The 24,415-nt window shown below is 37.7% G+C and overlaps 1 protein-coding gene across 2 annotated transcripts in view; it reads left to right on the top strand.

Annotated features, from left to right (window-relative positions):
• The window catches only part of LOC107082562 (gamma-aminobutyric acid receptor subunit alpha-3-like), a 159,667-nt gene that overhangs the window by 73,603 nt on the left and 61,649 nt on the right, over nt 1–24,415 (top strand). For both annotated transcript variants that reach the window (XM_015371318.1, XM_015371317.1), the window contains exon 3: nt 20,062–20,183. In XM_015371318.1, coding sequence (XP_015226804.1) covers nt 20,062–20,183 — 122 coding nt within the window. The remainder of the gene's footprint in view (nt 1–20,061; nt 20,184–24,415) is intronic.

The following is a 24,415-nucleotide window of genomic DNA, read 5'->3' as shown; positions in this document are numbered from 1 at the left end:
ATATATATATATATATATATATATATATATATATATATATATATATATATATGTATATACAGGAGAACTGCATAAAAAATTCAATGTGATGCTTATAAATAATGTAATAATGTATGCGCTGCTCTCTATTGCTTTTACTAAACTATGAGAGTCGACAACTGAATGTTTCACTTTTTTTCTCTGTATAGATTAGTAGAAATACTGTGAGGAAAATAGGTATTTAAACCTCCTGCTATTTGCAAGTTCTCCCACTTAGAAATCATGGAAGGGTCTGAAATTGTCATCGTAGGTGCATCTCCACTGTGAGAGACATAATCTAAAAAAAAAATATCCAGAAATCAGAATATATGACTTTTTAATTACTTTTGTATATGATACAGCTGCAAATATGTATTTGAACACCTGGGAAAATCAATGTTAATATTTGGTACAGTAGCCTATTTTTGCAATTACAGCGGTTAAAGGATTCCTGTAGTTTTTTACCAGGTTTCACACACTGCAGGAGGGATTTTGGCCCACTCCTCCACACAGATCTTCTCTTGATCAGTGAGGTTTCTCGACTGTCATTGAGAAACACAGAGTTTGAGCTCCCTCTAAAGTTTCTCTATTGAGTTTTGGTCTGGATACTGGCTAGGCCGCGCCAGAATCTTGATATACTTCTTACAGAGCCACTCCTTGGTTATCTTGGCTCTGTACATCAGGTCATTGTCACATTGGAAGACCCAACCTCCACCTATCTTCAATGCTCTAACTGAGTGAAGGAGGCGGTTCCCCAAAAACTCAAAATACATGGCCACAGTCAACCTCTCCTTAATACAGGGAAGTCATCCTGTCCCATGTGCAGAAAAACACCCTAAAGCATGACGCTACCACTCCTATGCTTCACAGTAGGGATGGTCCTCTTTGGTACACATCATTCTTCATCCTCCAAACACGTTAGGTGGAATTATGACCAAAACGTTCTACTTTGGTCTCATCTGACCACATTACTTTCTCCCATGGCTCCACTAGACCATCCAAATGGTCATTGGCAAACTTAAGATGGCCCTTGATATGTGCTGGTTTAAGTAGGGGAACCTTCCATGCCATGCATGATTTCAAGCCATGGTGTCTTAGTGTATTACCAACAGTATCCTTGAAAAAAGGTGGCCCCAGCTCTTTTCAGGTCATTGACCAGCTCCTCCCATGTAGTTCTGGGCTGATTCCTCACCTTTCTTAGGATCATTGAGGCCAAACAGGTTGAGATCTTGCATGGAGCCCCAGTCCGAGGAAGACTGGCTATCATGTTTAGCTTCTTCCATTTTCTAATTATTGCTCTTATAGTGGACCTTTTTTCTGCAAGCTGCTTGGCAATTTCACCGTAGCCCTTTTCAGCCTTGTGGAAGTCTACAATTAGTAGTTAGTATTTGGATTCTTACTGATTGTATGGGGTGGTCAGGTGTCTTTATGTAGCTAACGATCTCAAATGGGTGCATCTAATTTAGGATAATAATGGAGTGAAGGTGGACATTTTGAAGGCAGACTAACAGGTCTTTGAGGGTCAGAATTCTAGCAGATAGACAGGTGTTAAAATACACATTTGCAGATGTATCATACAAATAAATAGTTGCAAAATCATATATTCTGATTTCTGGATTTTTCTTATATTATGTCTCTCATAGTGGAGATGCACCTACGATGACAATTTCATACCCCTCCATGATTTCTAAGTGGGGGAACTTGCAAAATAACAGGATGTTCAATTACTTATTATCCTCACTGTACCTTAATTCTAAGGTTTAAGTTATATGCAAACCTGATTAATTCAGCTTCTGTAACTGTCTATAGTCTTTATGCTACCCTCGGATGAAAGAAATAAACTATTTTCACTTTTTATGTAACAAGAACATCTGCAAAAGTTGATTTCAGTTATAAGAAAGGTAGATTCATTTATTATCCAGCCGTTCTTAAACCTAGATTAAATGTTTATTGTTTAATTCAACATAAAATTATCAACCTAAGTGTTCAACAAACATTAGTTTAATAGATTCTGCCTGACATTTGTGGTAGGTTGTCTTTGGTCATGAGCATAAATCCCTGGATATAAGGTTGAAGCCAAGAAATTTCCTTGTGACTATTTTCCTGACAGTTTTTTTTTTTTTTTGTCAGAGATAGACAGTGATTGAAGCATGTCTGAAGGTGACAGAAAAAAAGACCCTGACTGACAGGATCTTGAAGTGTATGAAGCTTAAAGAGAAAGAGTACTGCCCCTCCTCAACCCTTTGCTGCATACTAGATAAAACCAGCTACTAAAAAGTCACTGTAGGAGGCATCAAAGGAGGCTTGCACTAGAAAAGTTGGATGAATAGAATAAAATATATAATGTTATATTTGAAGTTTACACTAAAATAAAAATAGTCTGCTGCATTTAACCCATTATTTACCAGTTTATTGAGAACATACAAGTGTTATTTTAGACAGTGTTATAGTTGTGAACAGAAAGTTATTTCTTGTTTTTTTGTTATTAAAGCTGTTTCTCATAGTCAAAGTTGTTGTAAAAGGTTTTTTTTTATCAACTTATTTATTATTCACACTATACTGTATAAGATTCGTCCTTCAAATACATAATATCCCTCAAACTGTATCGAGATCCACAGTTACAGTATGTACAAAAGTGCACTTATATCAGTTACTGTACTCTTTTTGTATGATTGCACAAATAATTGATAAGCTACTGTTAGCTTCATGTCCAAACCTTGTAGAGTCAAATCTTCATTGCATTAAGGTGTCATGTCTGCAGCATTGTTCCAAAGATCTAATAGGATAGCAACAGAAAATAGGTGTACTTACTTTTGTGAGATACAGTACTGTAGGTTCTGTTCGTTTCTATACCTTTTGTGACTTTCAATAATTGCTACTACTCCAGAGCTGTCACTGAAAATGTGCTGTTATGGTGATCTAAGATTCTGTGAGTGTAGCTGTCTATGCATGGCATGCTATCCAAACTGTGACATTTTGGGTTTTCTGGTGCTTTGGGGGATTCCTTTGACCTGAGAGCTCCAAAGCACATCTATCAATGAGCGGAAATCCTTTACAGTAAAAGAGTGGATGTTCTAAATGCATTAGCCTTTACTGTGATAATAGCGTCTCTTCTTCAACGGTCTGTTGGTATACAGTAATGGGGACAATCAGTTGTTTTTCTTCCTTCTCCAGGTAGAAAAGGGTTTAGATTGTCATGTCAGCTGAGGTTTACAACGCTGGTATACTTTGATTGTTGTTGTCTGACTTGGCTATTAACATATGACTTTTTATTTTATTTCTTCACCTGTTCATCATAGATCTTCTAGCTGCTCTGCTTACAATCCTCTGACTCACATTTTCTTGCCTTCCTCTAAATTAGGTTTTGATTTACCGTTAATATGATCCAGTTTTAACATCTTTAACTGAAATCAGCTGATCATCAATATATTACTTGTAAAGTTCTCAGTCATCCAGGTCATAGTCATCCCAAAAAAGTAAAAAAAAAAAAATCCACAGGACTTTTTTGGTCCACTCTGTAAAGCCTCGAACACAACACTATTTCTGACATTTTGAATTGAAAAAAGCTTCCTGGATGGGAAGAGAAACGTCTTCAAACTTGTGAAACAAAGTCCATTAGATTGTATTTTATCTTTTTTGGAATGATCATCAATATATTATATGATATTATTTATACTGCGTAAAAGACAGTAATCAATATGTTTTAGCAGCACTTGGATCAAACACTGCAATCCTTTTTCCAAAAATGTATAAAATAGATCATTTTAAATATTTTTGCTGTACCATTTTTGTTGAAAAAAATACCATGATATAATTTTAAAGTGCCATTCCCAATAATAAAGTAGTATTCTTACCGGCCTTACCTAATTATAGCACAGATTTCTGCCATAATTTGCTGCATTATGCTTTTTCCTGGAATTACTACTGTCCTCAATCTGTGAAAAACAAAACAGTTCCAGTTTGAATTGTTGCAGTGGTCCAAACACTCTATTTATGATTATTGTATAACATTTCAGATAGCAATATGCACAAGTTCAGCAGTGTGAGTAACATTTACATTTCTTTACACATAGAAAATATTCATTATTGCTGCAGTCAGCTGAAAAAAAAAAGAAGCAGTAAGAGAAATCATCTTGAAAGCAGAGTGAGGAGAGAAAACATGCGTTACTGAGATGGAAGAGGGAATGAAAAGATAACTCTGATGTCAGGATGGGAGAGGGATGGGTTCCAATATTTTCAACCTCCGCTTCACAGAGGATCCACTTCTTAGCCAGATTGGGAAGAGTTAGTTGTAAAATCTGTAACATGCTGCTGTGTGCATGGCATCATTAAATCAAAGCAATTCAAGCAATAAAAGAGGAATTATGGAGCCATTGCATGGACGGTGGTATGTCGCCTATTTGGACAAGATTTGTGAGTAAATCTGTTGCAAAGCACATCATTATGGTTCAATATGACCTCTTAAGTTTCATTTTTTTACCTCCACATCTGAAAAATGCCGCTAGGATTCTAAAAGTGTAATTAGACTTTGAATATGAAAAGGTTCAAACTTTTTCAGCAGCTGCCCTGGTTTTAATCTTGCTCTCCTTTGGTTTATAAGAAATTATTTGCTCTTTGAAATAGGCGAGTGAATCTGTCCGCCATGAGAAATGACCACATCTCTTGAAAAGTCAGGGTTTTTATGGCTCTGATGCCGCTCTACGGAGCACGCTTACGGTTATAAATGACATCTTCGCTGGTGGTGTTTTTGTGATCCCTTTAGATATCAGGGCTGCATGTGGCACCATAATCCTTAGCTTTCATCTAAATATACCCCAGAAACAATAGTTGATAGAACACCTTTCAAATCATGATCAAGATCATTTGCTTCTGGATGCAGGAAGGGTTGTTTTTTATGCAGCATTTTAAAATAAAACAGCTGTTTTCTCTTGTTGTAGGTCCTTTATTAGCATTTTTTTGCTTTTCAAAGTGATTTTGTTATGCAGAATGAAAAATGAGATGAATTAATCACAGAAACACCATGCAGTGGAGTGACACATGGAGCCCAGCTTATTAAACTTGATTCCCCTGAAATAACGAACATGGCAGCCAACTTTGCAGAACCAGCTTTCATTAATTTTTGAAAAAAGAAAGAAAAAGGTCTCCAAGTGATCATATCGTCTCAAATTAAGGAGGACGACTGGTCAGCAGCAGTGAAAACAGACACCGGGAGGGGGGCGTCTGTCTCCCCCCCCTCTGACCTTGGTTGTCATGACAGCGAATTAAAGCTGCTCCAAGATCAAGGACAACAAGGGAGGCAAAAACCGTTAAATTCACAGATCAAGAAAGGCAGAAGCTTTTACTGTGATGGACTAGGGAATAGAGATTGTGTGTGGGATGAAAGCAGGGAGTATGTTAGAGAGAAGAATGGAAAGAAGGACATAGAGCAATGAAGGATATTACCTGACACATTGAATATATCAAGATGTTTCCTAATTGTTTTTTTTTTTTTTCAAAAGAAACTGCCCCCATGTTTATGACTCTTATTAACACTAGGCTAGATGATAATGCTTGTGCAAATTTTTAGTAGACAGCTGAAGTCACACAACCTTTCTGGTAGATCTATGTTTAGATCTCAGACTTTAACAAGCAACTATTGAACCGGCTTCCACAAACTGATAGATAAGGTCATTTTTCCTTTATCCTAGGTACAGAACAGCTGTACATGGACCGGCCGTGCCACTGCAACTAATGGTAATCAATGGGTGAAGCCAGCCCTGAAGTGGCTCCAGCATGCTGCTTCATTTGGAAGTGTTAAACAGATTGCTAGGAAAAAAATGCTCAACCTTATTTTTCATGATTAAAGAACAACTATCTAAATTCTTTCCCCGAGCTGAAATTGCTTTAGAGTTCATCTTATCTAAGCAAAAACTATACTATAAGTTTAAAGTGCTTGACACTTAAAAAAGTTAATTCTTTCTAGTAAATAATGTCCTAGGATTCTTCCATTTTTCAAAAAGCAAAATAATAACCTATTATGGCATCTACTGCAGAGCCACTGCAGAGTGAGCCCAGAGGAGGCGGTTTAGGCATTCACAAAAAAAGTCCCCCAGGTGCATGCTTTAGAGAGGCTGCCAGATATGGACCTGGAAAAGGTCCAGCAGAGTTATCAGGGGAATATCTCAGGTTCTGACAGCATGCATGGATCGCTGTATGTACAGTGCTGTGCAGAAGTGTTCATAGTCCTTAAGGAAATCTACATTTTGGCAAAGGTTGCACTACACAATTTAATGCATTCTAGTGAGGTTTTATATGAGGGAACTGCACCGAATAGTGCTTGATGATAAAGTAGGAGGTAGTTTGAAACATTTACAATTATAAAATGTCAAAAGGCTGCCAGGTACTTGTTTCTATCCCTGTTTCCTGCAATATCTAAATAAAATAATAAAATAACATGTATTAGAAAAGATTAGTGAGCAAAATAGCATCATGAGATTTGAGAAATATTAGACATGTTAGTTTAGGAGTAGTTAAAACACACTGTTAGCTAATAAAAATAATAAGCAAATGTTGTTACATCTCACAAATATATGTAGAGGCTATTATGTGATTTGGAAAGAGTATGAAAAATCAAGAAATGTACAAATACATGGCAAGGAGAGCTTAAAGCAGATAGCCAGACAAGAGGCTATTGGCAACTCAGGAAGAGCTGCACAGATACACTAGTCTAGTTAGGTCTAATGGACGGATGGATGGAACTATTGCATATCAGAACTATCGAATATGCCTTTTTCCATTTCAGTCATGTTCACTTTTTTTCCATTTAAAAGCCAGATTTAGTCTTGCATACTTGGATAATTACAATTCAAGCCTATTGATTCCAATTCCCTGTATTCCAGCTATAATTAATTACAGTCTAATTCAGTACAGTCAGAGACTGTAAATCAGAGATAAAAGGGCCACTTTGCGACAAAAAAAGAAATGTGAGAGCTGAGAAAATTAACTTATTGAATTTAGTTTTCTCTTGGATTTAGTTTCATGTCCTCTGCAGGCTCTGAGCAGTTTGGTTCAGATAAGTGTAAAAATTACATGCTGTTGAATAAACTGTGCAGGAAAACAGAACCACTATGTTAAAACTTACAGTGATGAATATGTATGATTCTAAGGTAATCTTTGCTTAAATGATAATGTTATATGTACATCCTTCCAGTTTGCTGCACTGAGTAAGAATAAGTCAAGTAATTACTTAAAGGTCATTCAACTGCACTGAAATAAGCTAATTAGCATAATAAAAAGTAGAGTAAGTCCTATGGAATATATATTAGCATAAAATCTAATTATAATATCACTTTAGCTTGAAAATGCCTGTTATGATAGATTTAACTAAATGCATTCATAAGTATATTTAGGAATATATCCAAAGTTCAAAACTGAACAAATATGCAAAAAAAAATCAAACGACCAGTAGTATATGTATATAATTTTATATCCATTTATCCATCCATTTTCCGTTACGCTTATCCCAAGTGGGGTCCCGAGATCTCAAGTTGTCTGTGGGCGAGAGGCGGAGTACACCCTGGACAGGTCGCCTGGCCATCCCAGGGCGTCATCATTTTATATTTTAAATAAAATGTTAATGTTGTTTTACATTATTGCCAAAGTCAAAAAAAAAATTTGAAAATGGAAATGTTCTATTGAAAAATGATATTGTAAAAAATTTTGATCATAAATAAAGATGTGTCAATCTACATAACGTTGTTAGTAAGAGGGATGTTGAGGTCCTGGAGGCCGGAGAGCAGGCAGGAGATCAGAACCGAGCAGATGAAAGAAGGCAGGATAATGCAGAGGGCGAAGCCAAAGCCGATGTCAAAGACTTGCTCAGGATTCAGAACCAGGTGATCAAAGGTCCGAAGAGGTTCCAAAGGGAAATCCAGGACGGTGTCAGGAATCAGTTCCAGGTTCGGTACACCAGCAGAAATCCAATAGGAGTCCGAGGACAGGTCAGGCAAACAGATCAGAATGGGGACAGGAAGGCTCAGGGGTCCATGGGCAGAACCGGTTAGGATCAGGCAATCAGAAACACACAGGAAAGCAAAAAAACTCTCACCAGAAGCTCGAATAATCTGACACCGATGACTGTTAGAAGGCAGGTTAAAAAAGGATGAAGTAGGTGGATAAGATGAGCAGGAATGAGAACTGGGCGGAACTAGGCAGGTGAATGAAATTAGTAATCTGGCCAGTCATCCGCGCCAAGATCATGACAATTTTATCTTGAGGTAAGTAATGCTAACTCATTTTAGCACTTCTTAAACCAAGTCAGTCTTCAAACCTCCAGAAGTTGATTTTTCCACACATTTTAAACCACCAAGTAGAAAGGAGACATAAGAATAGTTTGTCCAAAAAATATGCTTTTTGTGAGACTGTAGCAACTGTATGCTAACATCTATCCTATCACCTCCACCCTCCTGCTCCAGATTCACTCCTGTGCACTTTATCTGCCCCAAACAGACAAGTGGATGAGAGAATAAAGGGGCTCACAAAGAAAAATCAGTCACATTGTAAAGCCTGTGAACGATACAAGGCATCTTTTACTAGGAAACAATCTGCTGCATAATGGCCTGCTGCACAGCATTATCAATACATTGTTGGAAGAATTTGAGGCGTTGAGTGGGAGTATCTGGTAAGGAAGATTAGTTCTGAAGCAAAGGTTACCTCATGAATAAATGTAAGCACCAAATTTACCATCTAATCAAAAATATGTTAATTAGGAATGTACTGGCATCTTCCTCTTTGCTAGATTTAGATGATGAGAATATGGAGTTTTGCAGTGTTTTATATGAATACATAAAGCAGTTCTTTCACACAACTCACATGTAAAAACAAAGAAGTTTCAGTGTCTTTCCTGCAAATGTCCTAGCAGTATGTCTCTTTTTCTTAGTCCTCTGACTTCATGGCAGTGGTGCTTTTATGTCACCTTAGATAAGTAACTCACAATAGCTGTAGAGGACACTTGGGTGATTCCTAAGGAGCTGGCCTTAAGATGTATAAACAGCAACAACAGCAGACAAGTACCAGAGATCTTGAGTTTTTTGTTGAAAAATAATCCCCAAGGTGTTTTGGTTTGTATTTCTCCTCATGCTCTTTTAGAAACATTCAGCTGTTTTCCAGTCTGACAACTTGGAGTACAAAAAGATCTATAATTGCTCGGTTTTTGGACAGTGTTTGTATCTGAGATGTAATCATGCTTTGTGAAATACTGTGTTTCACTTTGGACATAGATAGCATTAAACAGAAACAGCCAAGAAACCCTTTCTAAATGGGAAGAAGCCTTGGGATCAACAGCTCAGGAGGAAGAATCTGCTGACAGGACTGCTATTATTCATGTCCGCCACAAATGTGGCCTTTATTGAAGTGTGGCAAGATGAAAGCCATAATTGAAACAGATTCAGCCACGCAGGACACACAGCAAACTAGCGGAAGAAGGCGCTTGGATTAAATGAGACGGGAGTTTAACTTTTTGGCCAGAGTAAGAAATAATGAGTGTTGGGAAAAGAAAACTGTGCTTCAGCCTGAACGCACCATCCTTAGAGGAACAGATTGGGCTGGCAGCATCATGGGCTGGTCTGAGTTAATAAGATGAATGGACACAGGACAGTCCTGAAATAAAACTGTTCTAAACATAATAACAGGGCTACAATGAAATGGTTTACATTAGGAATAAAACAAATAATCGGATTAATCGATTATTGAAATAATCGTCAACTAATTTGGTAATTGATTAATCTTTAACTGGAGTATAGAGACTCTAAAACAGGCCTTAAGCTGGCAGGGAAACCCACTTAGACCAGTAATTATACCAATATTGTAGATAATATGTCAACATTTTGCATTTAAGATAAAAAAACTTTTTTCATCTGTCAGTATGCTCTATCCTGAGCTCCTCAAATGGAAAAGTTTTAGGTTCACCTGGTTTAATTTCGTAAAAAGTGGTTTTTAAGGAACCTTTTTCAATTTGATTATTAATCCATTAAGTTAAAAAAATTGCCAGATTAATCGATGTGCAAAATAATCGTTAATTGCAGCCCTAGTTTACATTAAAACATAGTGGTGTTACTTTAAAGACTTTTGCTTACAAAAAGTCTTCATTCAAATGCCTGATCTTTTGTTTAATGTTTCCGTTTGCTGAGAGGGGGCTGATTACAAGTCCCTGCTGGAACTTTTCAGACTTATTCCTGTTAGTGATGGGAATCATTCATCAATTGACTTCCTCCTCACAATGATATACTAAATTGTGTTGATCTATTATATAAGATTTAGATGATAAACTTGTGGCTAAAAGCTTACAAAAAGTTCAAGCGTTTTGAATACATTAGCAAGGCATTGCATTCGGCTCTCTTAAGAGCTTTCTGGGTTTATCACCTTGCACTTTAAATGTAGTCCTAATTACTAAGACAACCTGGTTTTCATGGACATGCATCCCATTAAAAGCATAATAGTGTTTCATGGGACCAGTAGGTTGATTATAGCTTTATTTACCACACTAGTGACAGTTTTTTACTGAGATCTCACTTGGTCATCTCTACCTTCAGGGCAAGATGAAATAAGATATGGACCCTGCTGTCGGTGCATAGAGGAGGAAATCAGATTGTCTTTAACTGCTTTAAATATTCCCCATGCAGGCTGTAGAATAAAATAACTTCCCCTATGGAACACGACCGACCTGTTACTGAATGAAATACTCATTTGCATTTGAACTTTGCATAATTACCCCTCTTCACTCAGTTCCATTTGCCATCGTGCTGTCAGCCCATAAAGCGCCTTCACCTCCTACTGCCACCAAACAGCTCTCATTACTGCTCACTCTCCTCCAGCTCAGTCCACACCTCCTAGTTGACAGTAAGCACCTGTGCTCCCTAACAGACCACCACTACATCTCCTCCCCCGACCGAGCCTGCAATCCCTCACCTGTCAGATCAGTTCAGCGCACTAACCTTGGATTGGAGCCAGACCACTCATTCAGTCCACGCCTGGTCCACTAACTCGGCCTGCCGGGCCCTGAGACTGCTAACACACGCATTTGTTCCCACTGGTTTAGCTGCTCTGTTTGCATTGCATGCCACTACATTCACAGCGTCAATGAATGCAACTGAACCCATCCAGATAAAAAGAAGCACAGAAAATGTCTGTTGAAGTTTGGATTGAATTTTTTGAATATTGATTAAAAAAACAAAATGAAACAATGAGTCCATTTTACATCAGGATCCTTTCAGTAGTGCAACCAAGCAATACTTAATTAAAACCATGGTGTTAAGAGAACACAGCTAATTAGGCAACTTCATTTTCACAGGGTAATATTACATTTCACACTGTGTCTTCATCAGGGGGAAGAAACTTCCCACAAAGTTTGGGCACACTTTATTAGGTTGCATAATTGTGCTCCAGGACATTTATCCCTGACTTAATACATATCCTGTCTAATTACACCATTAGAGGATCCGATTGGGAAGGTTTTTATTGTGCCTAATCCGGCTACTATGTGAGCATAACAAAACTGTACATTTGAATACAAAATTAAAACCTTACGCTTCGATTGAGGCAACTGGAGATTAAATACTGTTGTTTCACAGGAAAAACTAACTAAACTGAAAGCAAATATTCACTTTAAGATGTAGCTGTTTTTTAATTTGAAATCCATCACAACACGAGTACATCTGGGGATAGCCACTAGTGCTTGTTGCAGGTTTAACTGAGATCTGTTTTTAATTATCTCTCAATCAAAGCCTGCCTCGGGTTAAAATAGGCTATTCCGTGCTTTATTAAGGCTTGCTGTTGTTGAAGGTGGTCATTTTTGTGTCACAGACATGAAGCGTTACTTTTTTGTTGTTGTTTTTTTTTTGTTTTTTTAAACAGCTGCTGCTGCCAGTGCCAATTATCTAGAGCTGATGATGGCTGCAGGCTTTAGATAATGCTGATATTATTCCACCCAGAAAAAGACTAGTTCCCGTTGGGCCTCTGTATTGATTTTTTATGTTTCCTTTGCCAGCCTCCTGAATCATCTATAAGTGATGACAGCTATAGCTGTCTCAGAATAGCAGGTAGATTATTCAGGTGATTAATCAGTGCTTTGCTAAACTGAGGATTGGATTTACAGCTTTATTGCTGTATAAGGTCTCATTAGAGAGTTTTTTTTTAGTACGTTTGGGAAAGACTCTCCAAGCATGTTTTGCAGCCTTTGGCAAGTGGAAATTTTGTGCCAGTGGTTAATTTGCTACATTGGCCACCATTTTGGATTTGTGTTGCCAACTTATGACAACTGATTTGCTGCAAGAGATTTCAACTACATTTTTTTTCATTAGAATAGAAAAATAAAATAGAAAAGAAATCCCTTAATTGTCCCACAATTGAGAAATTGTGTTCAAATTGTGCAAAGTGGTCACACAAATGTGAAACTTAACATGTATAAAAAATAACAAAATTACTACACAGAGTTAAAAAAATAAACAAAGTGAAATACTTTACTGTACAGTGTTTTTACAAATATAAATATTGTGCAATCGTGCGTAGATGACTGCACAATCAATAAACAGCTGTCGATATTTTTACAGTAGTGGATATGGGAAAATAGCAGCAACACCAGATATGTACAAAATGACAGCAGTATGATATTTAAGTGACCATGACAGAAACTGGGAAAAAAATCAGCATCAATGTAACAACTTATTGAGGTTGTTGGGAACAGTGGTGGTTATAGAGTCTTCCAGCTGCTGGGAGGAAGGATCTGTGATAACGCACCCTGGTGCATTTAGGGTGCAGCAGTCTGTCACTGAAGGAGCTCTCTAGTTCAGCACCAACTTCATGCATAGGGTGGGAGACATTATCCAACAGAGATGCTATTTTAGTTAGGGTCCTTGTGTTTCCCACCTCCTGCACTGGGTCCAGGGAGCATCCAATCACAGAGCTGCAATCTCTCTTTATGAGGCTAATTGAAACAATATATGGTAGTCCCTTATATCATCAATTTTTCCACGTTATATTGTGTAAGCCTAGAGGTCACTAGAGTTTATATTTCTGCCAAAAAACTGTATCCGCGTCAGACAGTTATTAGGACTCTAGACAAAGATTAGTAAAAATCGAATTGGTTATTCTCAAAAACTCGTAATGAAAAAGACACAAAACCTTTTCTTTCAGTTTGTGTGTTTAGTGGGGAAAAAAATCCAAATACTAATATATTTGTTTTTAACTTATTCATCTGTGTAAGAAAAATAAATCTCATTGCTAGGAAACTTCAGATCAGCACCTAAAAATCACCAAGTTTACATAGGAACTTTTAAAGCTGTTACAAATAGTTGTTTAGGATGTTTGACCACCAGATTCCACATCCACTGTATATGCTCCACCTCACTCATGTACGTCCGGCGCTGCACTTGCAAAATCATGTTAATCCATGACAGCTATTCCACATCCACCATGACTCCTCTGAATGTTACGTCCACATACGTGTCCACTGTCCTTCACTGTCAAAATATGGAGCAAAGCTATTTTTGCTCCGGTGCGGCCCCTTGGAATCTGGCTGTGTCAGGATCTGCAATTGCGAGCATATCGCACAGGAAAAAGAACGTCATGAAGATCCGGTTTATCAAAATAAAAAAGGGTAATGACTGGTTGGTAATTAAATATTAGAGCATAATTCTTATTTATTCAATTATTGAATGCAAACTACTGGTAATTTATCATAAAAGGAAACAGATATATGATTTCAATCAAAATATTTATTTTATTATCTGACAACTACAAGAGCAACTTATCAGTTTGCAACTTATTACTTTGGAAGTAGAGAACAGACAAAGTTTGTGTGATCCTAGCCATCCTTATGGCAGGAGTGAGATTTCCAAGGCATCCTTATGGCTGGATCCCAGTGGTGATTTTTAGTATTGTTATAGGCCTGTTGAATTAAGCGGTCATTACCAAGTATTGTACTTCTAAGAATTAACAAACAATAGTATTTCACATGATCTAATTGAGCTCCAAGGAGCTCAGAGTGGAGCAATATGAGAGGAATCGAGGAGGCGTAGGCGTTGCTATGCGGAGGAAGTCTGGAATGGAGGGCAGCACAGTGGGGCGGTTTTAGAGGATTTGGGATTTTAAGTTATTTGTTTTTTTGGGGGCTAGCTGATTACTTGCCTCTCTTTACTCTGCTCCACTCTGCTAGTAAGAGCAAGCAGATGCACCTGCCACTCTTCCAATTGTCTTAAACCTTGTCAACTTTTGTCTATTCATATCGGCTCACTTAATTCCTGCCAAAATATCTCTTCTTTGCCCATATGAGGAGCTTCGGGTGTTCCTGTGCTTGGCCTGCCCTCACCAGAGTCTCATTAACTTCTGGCTCTGGTCACATTCCATACTGTTTTATACCTGTTTCTAGTTTTTTTCTATCCGCATCCAATCTGATCAAAGCCTGCATCCTGTTTTGTCTCTTTTCAGTCATCTTCTGCCTTCTCATTTCTGCCTGTCAGCAGGCACCGAGGCTGGTTCAGCTCATTTCAGTTAAGAGAGTTTATCCTCCCCACTGTCGCTGCATGCAATTGGAATTGGAATTGTTTCATTGTCGCCATTCATGACTTTCAATGACTCAATGCAGCTGTGTTTCTTTTGATAGAAAACTTTCAGCCAGTCTGGATGATTTGATTCAATTGCTTCTGTAAAGTGCCTATATAACTAAAAGTGAATTAAGTGAATACCTTATTGTGCCAATAGTATTTGCCTTCCGAACCAAATGATTGGATTCAGGTGCTCCAATCACTGTATAAAATCAATGTCCTAGGCATGCCCACTAAAAGGTTTTTACAAACATTTGTAAAAGAATGGGTCAGGAGTTCATTGAATTCCAGCAAGGAACTGTGAGAGGATATTCCACATTCAACTGTCAGCTATATTCTAAGAAAGTTGAGGTCTTTGGGAATGACAGCAGCTCATCCACCAAGTGTTAGGCTATAAACTGACAGAGTGGGCAGCAGCTGCATCCAAGCCATACATCACCAAGTAAAATGCAAACCATGGTTAAAGCACACCATCACTGGACTCCAGAGCAGATTCAAAGTGACAAATCCTGCATCTCCATCTGTAAATCTGATGGACTGGTCTGGGTTTGGTGGTTGCCAGGAGAACGACTCTTGTCTGGCTCCATTCTGTAAAAAAAAAAAGTGTCAAGTTTGGTTGAGGGGGGATTATGGTGTGGGGTTGTTTTTCAGGAGCTGGGCTTGGTGCCTTAGTCCCAGTAAAAGGAGCTCTGAGGGCTTCAGCTTACCAAGACAAGTTGGACAAATCCATTGTTTGTGGGAACAGTTTGGAACTGTCTCTTTCCTCTTCATTTAAGCAGGGTCCTTAACACATGGATAGCAGAGCCTGGTATAGATGAACATGAACTGGTTAGCACTGAGTCCTGATTTTAACTCAATAGAACACCTTAGGGATAAGTTAGAATGAATACTAAGGGCCAGGCCTCTGGTCCAACGTCAGTGTGTAACCTAATTGATGCACTTCTGGATGAATGGTCTAAAATAAAGATTTCTGAACCTTGTGGACAACCCTCCCCAAAGAAGTCGAGCTGATTTAGCTGCAAGTGGACTGATATCAAATTTGACATATTATAGCCCATTCCTATGGGATAGGAATGGGCTATAATATAATAACTTAAACTCATATCTGAGCCAAGGCAGGTAAGCAAATACTTTTGGTAATACAGTGTGTCTACTATTGGAAACATTTTGTCCAAAAAAAAAAAAAAAACATCTTTGTTAAGGGATGATAAATGCATTTTCTTTAATGGGATGTTGGTGTTTTTTATTGATAAATGTTCATAAATTGATGTTTAAAAAAACGGCATATGGCTTCCAAACAAATGAAAAAATAAGGCATGTAAAACTATATCGCCAGTCCTTGTAGCTTCATTCTGTTGTGAAACAGAAAATATAATGGGATTAAAATGAAAAGAATGCAAACAATTCAGCATTTTATATTATGTTTATATTCAAAACATAGAGATTTTTTTTTTTTTATCCTTTTTAGCTAAAGCTGTTAAGAGCCAAGGACGAAGATCCGCATGCGGTTCCAGAGCCCTGGGTTATAGACCTTTGAACTAAAGACTTTGTGCCTATAGCAGAATGGTCAAGGATTCCTTTCTCTGCATGTTCCAGCCTTGAAGTATCACTGCTGTTCTATTACCACTATTCAATTGTAAGGAGAAGTAAGAGCAGAGTTACTAATCATTGTTCTGAAATCTTTTCCCCTGCTGAAAAAAATGTAGTCAGATTAAAGGCTAGATTTTCCTCCTTTTCTCTTTAGCTTCTGTACCGCTTGACAGAACATGCAGTTACAGACCCCAGCAATTATTAATAATGAATATCATGTGTATGCAAAACGCATAAGGGGGTAAAAACGTTTAATAAGATCTCAAATCCAGCGTCACAATTAAATGAGACAAATTACCTTTGAGAAACTACGGAACATGTTTCTCAGCGGCTCTGCTGCCAACATCCATACCTGTGTCTTCTCTGGTGCTTGTTAGCAGTCTTCAGACTTTTCAAAATGTCAGCTGTCGACAGAATAAATTGACGCCTAATGAAGAGAACCAAGAAGATAAAACTAGCAGCTGGCAGGAGCGTAAACCTCGAGTGTTTAAACAGAAATTACGTCCAATTCAGAGAGTGCCCCATGTTTTCTTATGCTCCTCTGCAGATTTTAACATCTGGCTCCTACTGGAATAATATCAGGATGTGTTTGTGTGTGTGTCACAGACAGGGTCTCTGTACGCTCCAATGAAAACATGCAGATGCTACTCACTACATGAGTGTTTTGTTTTTCAGAAATGCATATTTTAGTGTAGAGCAGACATAGCTGGGAAGGATTTTCAGGGAGTAAAGGTTTCTCATTAATTTTTGAATTTGCACAGAGGCTGACTCGGAGGTCAGCGAGGCTTTTGTTTGATACATGATTCATGGTGAGCTGGATATTAACTATTGCTTTTGAACTCATCCTTGACATTTCTGGAGCCTTTTCTGAATGGTCTTTTCACTTGGTTTGAGCTGCTTTAATAGAATACCATTTCATGAAATATCTGGTTTTTTTTATGTTTCTGATTGGAGTATTATAAAGTCATATTTGAGCATATTACCATTACTCAGTTAATTGGTGTATAATACAGTTGATCAAGTCGTGCACTGCTTACTCTGGTCAAATTGAGGAATGTTATGTTAAAAGGCTTTAGTTGGAGAACATTTTGGAGTCATTTATATTATTTAGCTGATTACTAAGAGTGAAATCTACCTGATTTAGCAGCCCCTGTCTGTCTGTCTGTCTGTGTTGTTTTGAAGAGTTTAATACATGGCAGAGGCACTCTGAATCCGGGGTGGCTCCACTCTGCATCTGAACAACACATGTTAAAGTAGTCAATCAAATATAATTGCCCACTCTTTCTGATCAGATAGTACAGGTGTGCGGTTTGTAGTCTGCCGCTCCGTCTCCTAGCAAACGTTTTTATGTATTGCAGCTCTGTTGCTTCATTCAATAAGTCAAAATGATGCAAAACATGTCAACATTTGAGATATTAATTGAAAATCTTTCATTTCATTTTTTTTTCATATTTTATTTTTAACTAAACATGTTAGTCATATGATCCACGCTGGCTCTGAAAGAAAGTAGCAGTTCAGAGTTATGGTCCACACGGATTACTGGGATATTATAGGTCAGGTCCTTAGGGCATTTTGGTTTAATTAAAGATGGTACTCATTAAGTCATCAGTGTTCCACCTACATTATACTTGCCTTTTCATTTCAACTCATTATTGTTCTGCTGGAGATTTGGTGAATTATAAATTAATAAGAGTGGCTCGTCATGTGTGATGGATTCCCTAATCAAACCACTGCTCAAATCTGGCCTTAATAGAGGAATTGCAGGAGAAAACCATGATTAAACAAGAAAAAATCCATGAGACTCCTGGTTGGAATATCTGATGAGAAAAACCATCAGTAGTTGAAGTGCTTCACAAACCGGGCTTTGACAGAAGAGCAACAAGTAAAAATAAAAAGAAAGAATTTAGGTCAGAAGAGAAGAAAACTGAACTTTTTAACTAGATGTGTATCTGGAAACTAAAACTGAGCCTCTCTAAAAAGTTCTGATCACTTTAGTTTTAGATCCATATCTTTACATTTCATCCTTTCATCCTCAATCTACTTCTTACAAGTTAATAAAGCATTTAACACACAGTATCCAAGGACCTAAACTATACATTTTCTTTATTTCCAGTTAATTCTTAGTTAAAGTTAGTCTTCTACTTTACTTGGATGCTATTTTCATAAAACAATTAGTTAATCTATTTTAGTTGTGATTTAAGTTTGGTTCTGTAGATTCTTTTAAAGCACCTAATATTACAAACCCAGATCATTCCAAGGCCTACATTAGTACAAACTGATTGTCTGGTGAAATTGTCTCCAGACTCAGTCTTAAATCCAGATATTTTTGACTTTTTCCTTACCCAACACACCTAAATCAAATGATTATTTCATTACCAGGAAACTAGATTGATGGCATGCTAAGTAGGTAGTACAGCTACATCCACTGAATCTCCTATAGGTAAGATGGGACCTTCCGGGCTGCTCTTAAAGACTTTAGTTAGATAACCCTTCTGTAGCAGGTACGATTTGACCTATGGCTTTTATGAAATGTCATTCGGAGGACATCTCCATTTCATACAAATAAATTGATGCAAAGTGGCCAAAATTAAACATGTAAAGATTGACCAACACCCCTGTGTAACAAGATGGTTGTAGAATCACCCTGTTTTGATTCTTCTCTTTAGCAGTGACAGCAGAGATTGAGAGAGTTATTAGAAACAATGAGAGTGATAAACATAGGATAATCTGGGAAGAACTCTTGCAAATACCTGAGAAGGGTGGAGCTTCACCTTCCACCTTGAAGGACATCAAATTATATAATGAGACTTAATTTTGCTCTCCTTCAACTTTTCGATGCGCCTCTGCCTCCACAGGCCGGAATGAAATGGCTGACTGACCTGCTCAGTATGCCGTCAATTTCTTCAGTCCTGCTAATTTCTCCACTCTGGTGTGCTGAATAAGAGACACATTTACAAGATGCAGACCAGACCTTGGGGAAATAAAGAATAATGGTTTTAACATAATATTCAGAGAGATATGCTTTATTTGTCATTTTTCCCATGAATAAAATGTCTTACCATAAAAAAAAATAAGATAATTTAATTCATAATTAATAAATAAATTTGTCAAATTACTTATATCTATCTGTCTACAGTCTACTACCTACATACAAACATATACTGTATATGTATATTTCTTGCTGACATCTTTACGTGATTTGTTCAGTTTTAGGTGGGAAAGGGGTTCTATATGAATGTTGGTTTTATTGGGGGTTTATCATTTACATGTGCAGCATTTTTAGTTTTTTCGACAGCTGTGTTTTGAATTGCTTTATAAATACACCAAGCATATGGTTTTTAGTCTTCTGGTCTGGGGGTTGAAATTGTCGCACTAGCCTGCAACTGATTCATCCCTATTTCAGCAGATGTATTCATGAATTCTCTAAGGAAAGCACTATAGGTTTTTTTCTTTTTATTAAGCATTTCCTTAGCATAAATTTGGCGTTTTGACAATATTAAAATCCTTGCCTGTATAGACATTAGATCAAACCAAAAACAACTATAGTGAAATCCCCAAAAAACTGACAGACTTTGAATTTAAAGTATTTTCATTAATATGGTATACAAAGCAGGTGAATATACCCTCGAAAAATAATTTTACAAATTAATTTATAAAAAATAAAGTAAGTAGATTAATTTCTTTACAATACTAGTTTTTTAAACTGCATGGCTTTAAAACAAAAAGCTGTGGCTGAGACAAACAAACAGCAGGCTTTCCATTAAAGACGGTGTCTGTCCCACTGTTTCAGATGTCTATCCTCATTTATAATTATTACAGTCCGTCTTGTATTGTCTCGGTTTTGTTACTCCACCTTTGCCTTTCTGTCTCCCTGCAGGGCAGTCATTGGACACAGAGACCCGCTGCCTGATGACAGTAAAGACAATATTACTATTTTCACCCGGATCCTTGACAGGCTGCTAGATGGATATGACAACAGGCTACGTCCGGGGCTCGGAGGTAACCAATGATATTTGTTAGATAAATCATAGACACCCACACAGAAAACCTTTTCAGCCTTGATGTTGACAGCATCAGACTCTAGAGTCCTACAGCAAACTAACGAACAAGCATTATAATAATGGGAAGAATAACCACACTTATCAGGCTTTATAAAATGGGATATTTTCATCTACATTAGGCTGCAATGTTGTAATAATTTCTCCCATAAAGATTTTCTTCCCTTGGACCTTCATTGACAAACCGATCCACCATAGGGGATTTCATGCATTCAAAAGGGATTCAATTCTAATTAATTTTATAGAAAAAAAAACAGATAAAGTGACAACTGGGACAAATATTAGGTTCTCAAGGTCAGGTACATGTGGAAGTAAGTGAAGGTTGGCATGTTGATCTGGCTCGAACACAGTCAGCAGTTACAGCAGCACAGCTTGGCAAAGCTTATGAAGGGTATATAGGTATGAAGGTACTTCAAAGCCTTAGGCGCATTTGGTCTCATCCTCCATGCAGTACATACAGAGTTCAAATAGGACCTTTAATTTTCACCGCTCTCTGGTCTTATCTGTGTTACTTTAAAAAAAGTCTAAGGCGTGTTTATGTTTATATAGCTGAAAAAAAGCTGGGAGGTTATTTGTGTCGTTAAATCCTGCTATATTGTGAAATGTACTTCCAAAGTATGTTTGGTTTATTTTATGCAGAAATTAAAACAATAGCAACATAATTTTTCTTGCTATGTGCTAAATATAGTACTTTACAAATACTGATGAAAATATACTATGATGAGTGAACTGTCATGTTTCAGGATTTATATTTAAACCTGAACACGAGCCTTTCATGACCTGCGATGCCTTTACATAAGAGACTTAATCACATCTATTGTTAGAATCATTTTAGAGTTATGCTATAACAGTTGTTTTTTAATCTTAACGGTCTTGAAAATGATCCTGACTTGTTGTCTGATGTACCTTTTGAAATGAGGATGTGCCAAGCCAGCATGGAGGGCTCAGAATCTGTTGCAACTACGGACTCAGCAAGTTTGTTTTTCTTTTTGTTTAGCAAAAGCACATAATCTAAAGACTTGCTATTAATATTGTTTTATGTTATTATAAATATGATTCAACCATAAACATTGGTGTGCATTCAAAGCCTCAAGAACTTATTAGTGTTTTCATTTTCCAAATGATTGTTTTTCGATTGTTCATGTCTTTGACACCCATCATTGTGCCTATTTTGCCCAATAGGGAGAGACTGAGGGGTGGAGATGGTCCTCTTGACATCCTGCTTCAGTGGGTTCCATTCAAAAACATGAATAAGCTTTCATCTAAACCATCCTCTGCTAGTTATGGGTGTGTCTCCAGTGTAATTGTACCAAAATGTGCACCCAGTCTCAATGATTTTTTAGCCTCCAAAAGGGATTTTTCCAGTTTTTTTATTGTCCCACATTGTACATAGCTCCACCTATTGTAGCTTTCCTGAACCTGCTGAAGAAAAAACATCCCCAAAATATTAGATTGCCACCACTACCTGTAACATAGGTACAGTATGGTATATTCTGTGCATAGATATTCTACTTGCTCTTATTTTTGCATTTGTATTTTAAAAATATATATATATAACTTTTCTTCCATGACACAAACTTGCGCAACTACACATAAAAATCCAATAAAATGTATTTAAGCCTTTGGCTGCAATTTAGCTATGCACTATATGTCTCAGTATCCTGGATATATATTTGCTGTAAGTCTGAGTCCTTTGTTGTTCCTACATGCATCTCCCTCCATCAGCTATGTGTGGGGCACCGTAGCTTGCAGAGATGCTTCACCAGCACATGGACGCTGATGAAGTCGGGTCACTTTGTGCAGCTTTTTCATGGAAATGTACCCTCCCTTAGGTGGAAGTCTTTGTTCAATCACGCTCAAATGGCAAATAAGCATATATGTCAGTGAAAAGCCTTCTAATTGAGGCGATTTGATCCAAATACTCATCCCTCCAAGGACAACATGCCACATAACAGAAAGCCCACATGCACATCAAGCAGGCTTCGTTATTTCTCAACCAGACAGCTGGAATGTCCATTTCTGCTCTAGTGCTTGTTACTCAAGCCTCGAGCCTGCCTTGGGGCAGGGGTACAGTCACCAGGCTGGATAACCTGGTCTCTGTGGCAGCAACATTGAAGACAGACCACACACAGGTCATTATTGTCATGTTCCACTAGATTGATGTGAAATATCTTCTTCTTCTTGACTTTTTTAAATAACACTGAATCGCTTTAGTTGTGACCCACAATTTGTGGGTCAGAAGTCATAAAGTACTCGTCACATTTGGTAAAAGACCCTAAATAAGCAGTGAATTCTTTAATGCAGCATAATCTCACAAAAGAAAATTCAAGAAATTTGAGCTTTAAGTAAGTTCAGTAACTTATGAGATATTTTCCTTCTGTCTTCCCTCTACATTTCACGAAGCAGAGAAATATCCTTGACCATCTGTCTTTGCAGTCTCTCTCCAGGGTCCTCCTCCTGTCTTCTGCTGTATCTCTTCAGCACCGCCTTCAGGTTTTCTATACAATCTCACTCAAAAGGACAGAGTTGGACTTGAAAGGAGGCTGATTTTGTGTTAGAATAAGTGTGTCTGCGCTGACCTGACCACATACTTTAGATCATTATCCTACTGGAAGAGCTAAGAATATCAAAAGAATACCAAAGCATTCACGTTGCCAGTCTAATGATGCCTATGGCATGTTAAATGAAACAGTCCCAGAGCTTAACAGATCCTCCCTCCTACTGAACTGTGGGCGTGAGATTCTTTCGTAAACAACCATCCACTGTTCCATGCTAAAACCCACCTGGAGGTTTTTGCGAAAAATCCAAACCTTAGTTTTCTTTAATCCAGTAACAGCTAATTAATGTTTGTGTTTTTCCATTGGTGATACCAGAACACAGGAGGTTCTTTCTTGCAGCAACTTTTTACACATCTTTACCATGGGCACCAATGATTGCATCCAGTAGCTTATTTTACACATAATATACACTCACCGGCCACTTTATTAGGTACCCCATGCTAGTAATGGGTTGGACCCCCTTTTGTCTTCAGAACTGCCTCAATTCTTCGTGGCATAGATTCAACAAGGTGCTGGAAGCATTCCTCAGGGAGTTTGGTCCATATTGACATGATGGCATCACACAGTTGCCGCAGATTTGTTGGCAGCACATCCATGATGCAAATCTCCTGTTCCACTACATCCCAAAGATGCTCTATTGCAGAGGTCTTCAACAGGGTGTCCGCGACCCCTAGGGGGTCCGCTGAGGTACTTTTTGTTGGTCGCAAAGGTTTTGGTTGATTAGACTTATATTCCCCCCTGCAATATTTTCCACTAATTGAAATGTTTTTAAATCCAAATTAACATGAATTCAACACACTGTAGTAAACAGATGAATGGAGACAGAGGTCTTTCAGCCATCAATACAGATCTGCATTTCTGAGTAAAAATAAGTCAAATATCTGACAAAAGAGTGGAAATTAGAAGATTATATAAAAAATGTTTTGTTATTGTTGTTCCAATAAGTTTAATAGTAAGAACAGAAACATAGACTCTAGATTTTTTTAGTTCTTCAAAAAGTCAGAAAAAGAATATCAAGATTTGACGCATACAATATCTAAAAACATGACTTATATTTTTAGACAGTCTTCAACATAAATGACAAATGAACCAGAGAAAAGAGGTCAAACAGGTATAGGATGGCTGTGACCTAAACCTTTTGTTTTTTATATTCCCCCTGCAATTTTTTCCACTAATTAAAATATCTTCAAATACACATTAACATGAATTCAACACACTGTAGTAAAGAGATAAATGGAGGGAGAAGATGTGTTTCAGTCATCAATGCACACATTCAGTGACACACAGGAGCTCTTTCAAGCTGGGCAATGTTTCATTCTCAACACCTGTCCCATCAACAAGGAATCAGAATTAGAAATACTTCAATAATCCCAGGGCAAAGTTAGTTCCATTACATGACTCCATCTGTAATAGAGTGACTATAGAACCAGTTTGATAAAACACAATTTCATACAATATATAAAATTAGGGGGTCCCCGCTCCATCTCGCCATCAGTTTGGGGGTCCTTGGCCTTGAAAACGTTGAAGACCCCTGCTCTATTGGATTGAGATCTGGTGACTGTGGAGGCCATTTGAGTACAGTGAACTCATTGTCATGTTCAAGAAACCAGTCTGA

The sequence above is a fragment of the Cyprinodon variegatus genome, unplaced genomic scaffold (genome assembly GCF_000732505.1).
Source record: "Cyprinodon variegatus isolate N-32 unplaced genomic scaffold, C_variegatus-1.0 Scaffold56, whole genome shotgun sequence".
Classification (NCBI taxonomy): domain Eukaryota; kingdom Metazoa; phylum Chordata; class Actinopteri; order Cyprinodontiformes; family Cyprinodontidae; genus Cyprinodon; species Cyprinodon variegatus.
Note: the sequence above shows the minus strand (reverse complement) of the source record. Positions and strands in the feature narration are given on the sequence as shown.